At 43.7% G+C, this 11,712-nt stretch overlaps 1 protein-coding gene across 1 annotated transcript; it reads right to left on the minus strand.

Annotated features, from left to right (window-relative positions):
• Positions 1–776: 776 nt before the first annotated feature.
• On the minus strand, positions 777–11,710 carry LOC108232149 (protein Wnt-7a). The gene is made up of 4 exons (XM_017409759.3): positions 11,219–11,710; positions 10,589–10,815; positions 6,833–7,104; positions 777–2,473 (listed from the first exon to the last, which is right to left on the minus strand). The coding sequence occupies exons 1-4, from the start codon at positions 11,287–11,289 to the stop codon at positions 1,991–1,993; spliced, it is 1,053 nt and encodes a 350-aa protein (XP_017265248.1). The 5' UTR covers positions 11,290–11,710; the 3' UTR covers positions 777–1,990.
• Positions 11,711–11,712: the final 2 nt, after the last annotated feature.

Consider the following 11,712-nt stretch of genomic DNA (forward strand, 5'->3'; position numbering starts at 1 on the left):
CGGGTCACAGAAGGTTGAGCTTTACATGACTGAACTGGCATTTGGATGTCTTTCATGACTTTTACAGAATTTCCGTTTAGTTTTATGATTGTTTAAGGTTTTACCACAGAATGGTCACATGCTCAGTTTTGAGCTGTCTCACCTTTCCAATGTTTTTTACTCCACAGTTTTTTCTTCTTGTACAATTTGTCCATTAAAACGTAGATGTGTTTGTCTCCGTTCACCCAGTGTGTTTCCTCTCAAATCCCCCCGTAGTGCAGAGTGCACACACTCAAACTCTCTTTGACTTCCATTGAACAGCAAAACACTGCTGGCAAATAAGAATCGACCGGACACCTCTGCCTCTCACGGTCCAGGATTTCCTTTCAGTACGACTCTTAGTTTTTGCACATCAGCTGTTTGTTTGGGGCTTGATTTCTCTGTTCTTTCTGCCCGTCCTGTAAAGAGGAGCTGTCAGGGAGCGACAGGCGCAGTTGCGTGGTTGCCATGGTGACCCTACTGAGCCACTGGCAGCAGCTTCAACCTTCCTTCTGATCTTGGTTCTTTTAACACGTCTTCTAAGGTTATGCATCAACGCAGCGACATTTTGTCAGCTTAGATTATTATTACAAAAAGAAATCCTAATTATTGTTATTATTGAAAGTTTATGTGTTGGAATTTTGTCAACACCTTTAAAAATGTTTTCTGGGATTTCTTTAGCCTAAATCATGAAAGCTCAATAGATCTCCTTCACGCTCATATTTGAGAAAAGCATAAAGTTCACCTGGATACGACTGTAATTTTATGACTTTTCAAATATATTTGAGTCTATCAAAAGAGCAGCAGAGCGTAACATTCCTCATGGGATATTTCCTCATAGCATTCGCACTTCTGGCATAAATGGGTGGTATGCAAGGAGGCAGTAATGAAAATGTCTTGCTGGTGTTATTCTGTTCCTGTATTCCATCAGTAGTAGTCATGAAATGCAGTAAACACAGACGTTTGAACACAGACACATATAAACAGTCTCTGTCCTGTACAATATACAGCTATGGCAGTGACAGCTTGGGCCAACTTACATATATCAGCTTTTTTTTGTTGTTGTTGTTGTTGTTCACAGGGGTCGATAGACACATTTTTGGGTCTACGCGTGACACAGAGTATGAAAAAAAATAAGATATAAATAAAAACATCCATATAAAAATAGGCCTTTACAAATATATACTCTTATCAACGTGGAAAAATGTGCTCATGTTTTTGATCAGCGTATATTTCCAGTCAGATCAGCTTGAAGTGGACCACGCCACTGAAGTTGGTACGTACAGACTCCTACCTCGACAAGTGGGGTTTTCTAGACTAGCAGCAAACAGAGGGAAGAGGAAAAAAAACTCATGAGAAGGTCAAAAAGGTGAGTCGCCTACAGCAGTTCACTCTGGAACAACAGGCAGACTAGGATCCAGTGTGTTAACCGTGGACACGTTCGATCGCGCTAACAAACTAAAAATAAATCTCAACATTTAGCTATTTTTGAGCCATAATGGACACAAATCAGTAGTTCTTTACAGAATAAATTAATATTAATAATTCTTATTCACTAGATACAGAATGTTAAATATTTCAAATGGCTATGTCATTTCATCTGTGCACAGGAGGGTGAAAACTACAGCAGGGGGGGTCTGCCGAGCTCCACGTCCAGGATTTGTTTGCAACGTTCAAAAAGTGAGAAACGTCCGTCCGTGTAGTTTGTGACTCAAAGAAGTGGACGCCCAGTCCCACGTGTCAGGCTACAGTTTCTTTTTTTCATTTCCAGTGTTGCTAACCGCATCCTGACGAACGGACGATGAAAAAGGGGTGAAGAGCTTCGTGTGCAAAACAACCGTGACGCTCGGTCTTCAGCTCGCTCCATACACCGCACAGTAGTTGCTCAGAGAAAGACTGGCAAACGCAGACTTAATTCTTTCAAGTCCATGAAAACACAGAGAAATCGTCACACGCTGACCAATAAATATTCTCACTTGCATGTGTACACCTCTGTCCTTTCGCTGCAGGTGTTGCATTTGACGTAGCAGCACCACAGGAACTTGCAGTTGCACTGCCAGACGCGGGAGTACTGGTGCGTGTTGTAGCCCCGGCCGCAGCACATCAGGTCACAGCCGCTGATGTGCTGCATCATTGTCTTGTTGCACACCCTCCCCTGCGTCCCCAGGCTCCCGGTCAAAGGGTCCGCCTCGCAGTAGTTCGGCGACTTGTCTATGTACACCAGATCCGTGTCCAGGGGCTTCCGGTAGGAGTAGGGCTTCTTGATTTTGAGGAATTTAGGTCGCTTGTTGCGGCTAGCTTTGACTGCCTCCACGTGCACCGCATGGGCATATTTCTCCTTGAGAATGTAGCCAAGCTCGCGGAACTTGGGAAGCGTCGTCCAGCAGGTTTTGGTGGTGCAGGAGCCTGAGACGCCATGACACTTACACTCCAGTCGCATTGCCTTCTCCAGGACCTAGACGCAGAGAAACAACTCGGTAAAACAACAGCAACTGGTAGCCACTAAACTGCAGTGGAAACTTTCACTGTCAACCCATTTCACTTTATTGTATTTGTGCTTGTTTGTCAGTTAGGGAAATACCTCATGAACCACTGGACAAATTTTTAGGAAACTCTACAGTTGGATTACCTTTTAGAGTCAACCCAATTCAAGATGGCCGCCAGAGCTAATCAGCCTTAAGGTAGTGTCTCACTTAGCTGTGGCTGTTGGAGACTAGTTGGCAACTCACATATGCGTAGAAATAGGCAAATTCTCAGTTTAGGTCTCATTGAATTCTGAGCGACAAAACTGTACTCTAGGTGGCGCACATTATTTTGTTGCCCACCATTTCGTACCCTCCTCAGCCCACCTTGTACCCACCCTCGCGTTTATGGTTTAATCTACTGAAATGCACTTTAGAAATGAAGACAGGCAGATTTGGACCAGTGTTTTTAACAAATATTATTTATCATAGTTGTGGTTTTTAGACCTGGACATTCGAGGCCACTAAACACCAATCTGAAGAAAATCCTAATACCAAATATATGCAGTGAAATATTTAAATATGGACATCTATCAGGGTGTGCTGCAGCACCCTCCACACCCTTAGCTGTGTTTTCCGTCATAAGGTGAGCTCCCGGGCAGGTGTCAAAATACAGCCTTAGGCCTTTAGGATTACTAAACCGGGTTGGTTACGTCCACAGCAGCTCTATAACTACTTTGGGAGGAAGTTTGTTGCACAATTTATTTGAACGTGATCAAAATTCAAGAGACAAGAACTCAAGCCTCTGTGACTCCCACGACTGAGTTGGGAACCCCCCCTGCTAATGTTTTGAAGCATTTTGGAGACTCCCTCGTGAATGTCATTCATCATCTGGCCTCCAATGGTTGCAGCCATGTGAGATACTACCTTTAACCTTTTTAACTTTACAAATACTGATTTCAGGGTTTATGTGGTAGTAGCAGGGACCCATCCATATCACAGACTCTGAGCGCTAACAGATAGTGTGAGGTTTTTTGTTTGGCGTCCGAAGCAAAGCAATGGGTGATATGAATTTCTTCAAGGAATGCTACTTTCATTTCTGTATATTTTGCTTTTAAGGAGACAGATCTTCCTCTAATATTGTAAAAATATTGATCAATATTTATACAAGCTTCCTGATGTTCTTCCAAAGTTTGTTTTTTTTACTTTGGCAGCTTTTTCCACTCATTTTCGGTTCAGTCTTTGATGATTGTGGTAAGGAGTGCTTTGTTATTGGTCTTGTTCTGGTTTTTAAACCACTTAACTCTGACCCATAAATCACCAGGCATGAAAAAGCTCCTGAACTTAAGGGATGAACTGGTGTTGACACATAACCAACAAGTTGGTAAAATACCAATTTTTAATTGATGGTTTTGGCCCTTTGTTACCAGCGGCCTGTCACAATAACACAACATGTTCCCATTTCTATGACAGAATCTATGAAAGAGAAAATAACACAGCTTGACACATGTAAAATTGTATTTTAGCACATATTTTAGGTGACTCTTGAAGAGTAGTGGGCTGAAAACTTTTCATACAGTCAAAGACCAATTGAAGAATGATGCATCTCTCAGGCCTACTGTCAGGTCTTTGGTGTTTCATAAAGACATGGGTTTCAGATTCCGGTGATCTGTTTTAGGCCTGAACTTTATTGTGTCCTCCACTTGCCAATTGACCGTATTTTAAGCACACCCTGCACATTATGTCATGGTCAGGTACCAAGACTGAACAGGAAACGAGTAAAAATGCAGCCAAAGTCCAAAGAGCAATTTTTGGAAGATCTTCAGCTCAAGACCATTTCTGAAGAATTTGGCTCCTTGGTAACAAAATATAAATAACTGAGGGACGGTATAAAACTCCTGCCCCATTCTGTATGTCCCAGCAGTGGCTCCTTATACATAATCAGCATTTAAAATCAAGCAATTCCTCTGATTCCAGAGCCCTAAAACAAATCCAGACTGTAAGAAGCAACGCGAAACCCATCAAACAATGTGACTTACAAATCCACTATGGCAGGGGATTAAATACAGCCCCACCACACAGCAGTGTGATACCATATACACAGGAGCCAAAATAATGTATCAGATTTCACGCTCTGTGTATGTAGTTACCACACACAACCCACAAAAAGTCATGAGTGACTGTACAAGGCGCCGAGTGACTAGGATTACTGCTAAACCCTGAGCCGATGACAATGAGAAGTGCCACTGCAGGTTTCCCTAGCAGCAAGGTCAATTGCAATTTCCTTTTTTCGAAAATGCGAGGTGTTTGGTATGTAATAGGGTCTCCTGAAGCCATTCGCAAGAAATTTATGTCTGTGTTCTTGGCGAGAGAGCTGTAAGAGTAAACCCCAAACGCAGACGTGTGAACAGGGACTTTTTCCCTGGGTGAACCACTTCATAAAAAAGCTTGGCTTCACCTCCCTAATCCATCAGATGTCCTGTAACTAACACTTGTGACAGCCATTGTCTGCACGTCTGCCTTTGGGGAGCTGTGAACGGCGCTCCTGCTCAGTGTCACCGCTTTTGATTAACATAAATAAAGGGGGGGGAGTTCAAAACAGAGGGTCTATTTATTGGCGGAAAGAAAAGGGAAATAAGGGAGACCGCTCCACGTTTGAATCCACAAGCAGAATCTTGTCCCTGGGAGGCGAGTCAGCTGTCCAGATAAGCCAATTTGAAGTCATGGTTCAAAAGCCTACATAGAAAAAAAAAAAGTCTGCTTTGTACAAAAGTGCGAGGAGACTTTTCAGCCTCGGACATGTTGGTTGTGAGAATCGGACTGCTTTGGCAGAGTCGGCCAGAGAGAGAGAGGGAGGATATCGGTTAACTTGGGCAATGCTGCCTCTTCATTCTTCTAAGCCTTACTTTGGCACATTATTCCACCCAGCCTCTAACTTTTAGACCCTCTGGAGTCTCTTTGTCACTCTGCAGTGTTCTGCAACCATGCATGCAGGGAAAGCATATGAATGAAAACAGTTCAGCAGGTTTTCCTCCTTGGTATTTTATCATGCTGTCTTTCATTTGGTTTTGTTTTGTTGTGTCGTAATGCTTTAGACTCAGTGGACTTTCATGCTTTCCCTGACGTCGGGAAGTGGCCGTGGCCATGAAGTCGTTTAAAAAAATGGGATCTTGTGTCAAAGAAAAGATTCAAATGTGATGTCGATTTAGCTGAAAGAGTTGATCTGTTATTAAAGTGACAGCGTAGCCCCTTTAAAATGGTGCTTTTTGTAAAGATTACAAACAATTAACATCTTACCTGGTGCAGATGGCTCTTTAAATGACCTCAGTTTGGAGAAACAGGGTTAAATTTTGACCAAATTGATGAGCTACTGGCTAGTCAGAACAGGACCAAGACCAAAGTGGACTGCCTCTGTCTTAAAACAGCTTCAGTCTCAAAAAGTCCATATGCAAATATTATCTTACAACACTGTCATCAGTTTTGCATCACACTATTATTTGCATAAAATTCACTTTTTTTTTTGCAAGCATAAGTAACATCAGCTAACTCTAGCTCCTTGAATGTAGCCTGGGGCACTTTCAGTAGTAATATCATAACATTTCTGTATGAATAACTGTGTCATGCACAACTGAAGGTATAAGTCTTTAAAAAAGCATTTGAACGAACTAGAGAGTTGTTTAGAGGCTTTGGTCTCGGCTGTGCTTGTGCTAGCCATTAGCTCGTCATTATGGTCAGAATTAAACCCTATTTTTCCAATATGAGCTCCTTTAAAGAGCTATTTACAACAGGTAAGATTTTATTTGTTCATAACCTTGCCACAGAACCTCACTTCAAAATATCTTAACTTTTTCCTCACTCTTTTAAATGAATACAAATGAATTAGCAGCAATGAACAAACTAAAAAACCCTGAGGTGCGAGTTCAAACGCTGTATCTGCTGTGGGTTTGTAGGATTGGTGAAACTGTGGTTGCGGATTGTTGTAACCCAGACAGTGGGCTGTTCTAGTGGTGCAAAACATGGTGGGGGGCGGGGGGAACTGGGCTAATGCCTTTTTGTACAGTGTCAATCTGTTTTCAGTGCAGGGATCTGGGCTGTAATCAAACCCTGCCACTTAGACAACTCTTCCCCTAAAAGAAGCTCTTTATTCCACTTCTTGTTTAGGCTTGGCCTCACCGCACACATCTTTGGCACGGATTACCCACACCGGAGCATGGCACAGACTGTTAACACTCACTGAGCCCGGCCCCCGCGCGGATTAACCATCCCTTCACCGTCACATTTAGGTCTGAAACGAGAGCACGTAACTTTGGATCGGCGAGGTTTGGCATCGTCCACCAACTCCAGTCGCTTACCTTGCGTCCAACCTCGTTGTTATGAATGTTCATTAGCGTCCGAGCGTTCTGCTTGACCTCCCGCGCGTCGATGAACACTTTAGAGAAGCCCAGGCCGTAACTGACATCCGCCGAGCAGCCGCCCCACTTCCATCCTTGGTCTTTACTGTAATAACCCTGCTTCTCCTTGTCGCAGCTACAGTCGCTCAGGTTGCCCTGCGTGCAGGCGGCTGTGATGGCGTGCGCCACGCCGGCCGCGATGATGGCGTAGGTGAACGCAGCCTCTTTGCTGCCTAGGGGAGAAGAAAAGAAAGCGCTTAATAACTTACAGAAGGGGTAAATTTTTTTTAAAATTGTTAGGAAGAAGGTGTCTCTCTCAGTTTTTGGTGTGTAAAAGGAAATTTAAAAAAGGCAAAAGGAATCAATTATTAACAGAATGTGTGCTAACTTCACAGCCTTCCTGACGTATCGCTCAGGAGCTGCAGTGTTTTGAAACCTGACCTGGAAACTGTCCTGCCCGTGAACCAAAATGTCTGCTGGCGGTATAGTCAACAAAGACGGATGAATAAGAGGGTTGTCGGCGAGGAAGGGCTATCGATCCCCTCTGAGGCTGTTACATTGTGTGTCCACTCATAAGGCGCTGATAGCAGAATCTTCATTCTGCTCTTATCTGTGCCCAAGTCCAGCGAACAAATCATTTACACATATGGAAATATCGACGGATAAGTGAAGGTTAATCTGACAGGATCAGGCAGAAGGAAAAAAAAACTCTGTTTAAAGAGCTGAGAGAAAGTTAGATCTGCTCTCAGAGAGTTGCAGAATCCTCACTTGTAATCAAAGCGATGAATTTCTCTCCTCATACTTTCTTAAACTGGAATTCCTCGAAGGAGTGGACGCTGTTTGCTGCTTTGTCTGTTAAAGATCTTGCACGATCTGTTCGCACCCAGACTATGTGTTGGGGATGACTCTCAGCTACGACCACACCAAATATTAGCTCAATATCTACAGAATTGACTGATTTATAGCCGTTTCTGTGTTTGCCAAAGGTGACGAGCTGTGGCAGCCATCTTGAATCAAGTCGACTCCAAAGGTTAATCAGTTGTAGACGTATGTCGCACGACTGCTTTCTGAACATTTCACTGAAATTCGTCTGATGCTTTATGAGATATTTTGCTAACAGACAGACAAACAACACAGAGGGGATTACATGATCACCCGCCTGTCGTGTAGTGGCTGATAACAACCTGACATGTCTAAAAGTACGTATTCCTAAACATAATCGGCAATCTTTTACTTTTATTTTCCAATCTGTGATTTATCATCACGCAAACAGGAAACTGCAGATTACGACATCCGTCATATCTATGTGTAAATAAACTCCTCTTGTCAGTGTTTGCTCTAAACAAACATCGTCCCTTCTTTGTACTTCCTCCTGCCACACGGTTCACTGTGTAAAGCTGCCATGTTTCTGATAAACATCTTGGATGGGTGCCCTTGCCATTGAAAGGGGGGGGGGGAAGAAAAAAAAAACTCATATTGAGGCATCAATTACAGCTGGACGTTTTTATAGACTCGACGGGTTGCGAGCCAAAAAAGAAGGCGTGTCGGAGCAGTCAGTCCGTCGGTGCGCAGGTTCACCACAAGAGATGGTACGAATTGTTCAGAGCATGAAAGATATTTTAAGAGAGAGAGAAAAGCTCCAGCTGGGAGCGGCACTTCAAAATAGTTTACAGCCTGCCATTCGGAAGCTCCAACTCGTTTGGCGTGGTGGTAGCCGAGCATCATCCACAAGGCCGCACCGTGCCGTCGCTCTTCCCTTCGCTTTAGGAACAGCCGTCTTTTTAGTCTGGACATCAACAATGGTCCTTCTACGCTAATCTGACCAGTGAAACCAATCTATTTGGTATGGCTGTCCGGGCTATAGAGTCGGGCTAAGAAACCAGAACCCCTGATTGGCTGGAAGCACTCATTCATAAAGGGCCGGACTGTCAAACGTTTTCATTTCAACGAGCGATAATCCATTCACCCCAACACCAGGAGGCAACAATGCCTCAAACAGCTGGCCCAAGCTACCATTCAGCCAGGAGGGTTTGTGTGATTTAAATATAATGAACCGGGGTGAGGGGAGGATATTTTAAAACTGTTATCACCCACCGACGAAGGCGAGAGGCAGTCATGTGTTTGTCTGTGTCTGTGTGTGTTTGTTTGGTTGTCTTCAGCAAAAATATCCCAATAATCACTGGATGGATTTAAATTAAACTTTTAGTAAAATTTACTTTTGGAGTCAACCCCGTTCAAGATGTCCGCCGCATTTTGGCGACCTTAGTAAACACAAAAACGGCCCTAACTCAGTCAGTTTTACAGATATTGAGCCAGGATTTGGTGTGGTAGTAGCCGAGCATCAGCCTCAACGTGTGCTCTGAGTGGCTTCAACTGTCGGTGTCAACCCTGTCTGTCTGTTAGCAAAATATCTCACGAACCACTGCGCAGATTTGAAGGAAACCCTCAAAAAAGTGATCACTGAATTCACGTCAACAACCGGTTAACTTTCGGAGTCAGCGCAATTCAAGATGTCCGCCACAGCCGATCGACGTTAAGCAACCCCAAAAATGAATTTAACTCAGTCAAACGGGCGGATATTGTGCTGAGATTTGGTGTGGTAGTAGCTGAGAGTCATCCTCAACTCTTACTCCGAGCACTCTTGCGAGATGTCACAGTATGTCAGGAGGTTGCCCTTAACGTTGTTTATAGGGTTTGACTGAAACGGCTGTAGCTCTGTCCCTTCTCAGCACAGGATGATTTCATCTTAAACCTCTGGCATGAAAGCCAGCGGGTGATATGCATTCCTTCAACGAAAGCTAGGCCTTTAATTTTAAAAGATAGTCTTTAAAATATCTTAAAACTGCTTCCTCTCACTGTCAGGGTTGGTTATAACGTCACTCTGTTCATGACTCTGATTTTGTTTCATCTAACCATCTCATACTGCCGTCAAACTTCCTGGTTTCACCATCTCCATGGAATTCATCCATCTTTAGAGGAAACCTTCCTGCCCGGGAGCAGGAATGTTGATTTGGGCTCGTTCTCGTCCCTGTTTTTGCACTTTTAAGCCTTGCTTTTTTCCTCTCAGCTACTCCTGGCTGTAACTTATACCCGTGGTAAGATCTCCATCCTCACGGTGAGAGAGCCACAACAGCACCCATCGCTGGACGGGATAAAGACCAGAGAGAATGTGCCTCCTGAGACTGAAAAGAAAGGCTGCCAACATTCACAGGAGCTTTGTTAGCAGCTTCAAATGCCCTTTTTTCTTTTTTCTTTTTAAATGCACATTCAAAAGAAAAATGTGGAGCAAAACTAGGCTTGATGTAAATAACACTGGCTCCTTAAGGGATGCTTGTTACACTGCAGGTGCAATAAAGCAGGATATTTGATGATTTGTGGGCTTTTTTCTGTATATAGTGGAGGAGTTTGTAAAGCGCAAAGAGCTGACTGGAGATAAGAAACACCCCCTGAGGTGAATGAAGAAGGATGAGCAGGGGCAAAAAAAAGGCCAGAGTTGGCAGTTTGGTATAAAGTTTTGTATTTATTGATCATTTTTTGTCCAAAAACTAAATACTGTCCAAAAATCACAATATTAGTAAGGGTAAAGGTCGTGCGTAATTTATGGAAAAGGCGCACGAATATGAATCAGAACGTGAGGTGACTGGTGCCAAAACTGATGCTTCAAAATAAATAGAAATAAAAAAGAAACTGAACGAACGTTAACAGACAGCAACATACCCACTTTCAACTCTTTTCCGAAGACGGTCCTCTCTCCGAGCGCGGAGCAGTTCCAGCGGCCGTTTTTGAACTGAAACTGACACTCGTTGATGCCCATTTGGACCCCCTCTCCGATGACGATAATGGCATCGGGGCGACTCTGGCAGATAATCCGCTGTCTGGGAGCCAAACCGGGGATCTTGTTACAGATTATGCTCGCACCCAGGGCCACCACCGACGAAAAGCCGCTGCAGATGGGAGACGGATGAGAGAAGACCCCGATCAGGCATCTGGTTCTATTATTTTTTTATGTCATTTTAATGGTTTACTTTGACACATCTCTCCTTGAGAGAAACATTCCCAATTTTATCTTTAATATGCTTTATGTGTGAGCTCTGGAAGAGCTCGAATAACTGTCCCTGGGTGCGTTTTAACATCATTTACAGACACGAAAACAGACTTTACGCACGCGGCTACGCTCCACACTGAATGCTCCAGTTTTCTATGAATTCAATTATCCACCTGCTTTTGGAAAGAACAACTGAAAGTCTGACATTTTGTGCGCCGCCACTAAAGTTTTTTTTTTTTTTTTTTTTTTTCAGAGCGGGGTGGGGGATTGTTTCTGGGAATAGGTAAGTAGACGCAGCTCACCCAATTTTCAAGTAAACAATCCCCAGGCAAAGCAAAACTCTTAAAATCCAGCGCCGTGTTCTCCGACTCATCGCGGCCCAGCTTTCAGTTTCATGCACCGATTCGCAGAGCAGATTAACAACTCGGTCCGCTCCCGTCCGTGTCCGCGCGGTCCCAGCCCAGGTAACTCCAGAGGAAGTCCAAGAGTGAGGGAAATCATCCAAAAATAATAATAATAATAAAAAAAAAAAAAAAAAAAAAAAAAAAAAAAAAAAAAAAAAAAAAAAAAAAAAAAAAAAAAACTCTAGACGCTCGGGGGGCGGTTTATTTTATATTTTGGACAAAGCATCCAAAAACTCCTTGTACGCGGGCCCCCCTGTGGCCTGGCCCTCCTGTCATTATTGCGGGGGTGTCACAGGCAGGTAACCCTTGGGGTGAGCAAGTGCGCTTATCTTCTTTCTCACAAGTTCCTCAGCTACCCGCAGGTCTTGGCTATTTATCTGCTTCATCTATCT

The sequence above is a fragment of the Kryptolebias marmoratus genome, linkage group LG8 (genome assembly GCF_001649575.2).
Source record: "Kryptolebias marmoratus isolate JLee-2015 linkage group LG8, ASM164957v2, whole genome shotgun sequence".
In the NCBI taxonomy this organism is placed as follows: Eukaryota; Metazoa; Chordata; class Actinopteri; order Cyprinodontiformes; family Rivulidae; genus Kryptolebias; species Kryptolebias marmoratus.

Coding starts and splice junctions, on each gene's coding strand:
- LOC108232149 (XM_017409759.3), bottom strand. CDS start 11,289: ATGAGTCGGAGAACACGGCGCTGGATTTTAAGAGTTTTGCTTTGCCTG. Junction 7,105..10,588: donor CGGAAAAGAGTTGAAAGTGG/GTATGTTGCTGT, acceptor CTTCTCCCCTAG/GCAGCAAAGAGGCTGCGTTC. Junction 2,474..6,832: donor ACAACGAGGTTGGACGCAAG/GTAAGCGACTGG, acceptor CTCTGCGTCTAG/GTCCTGGAGAAGGCAATGCG.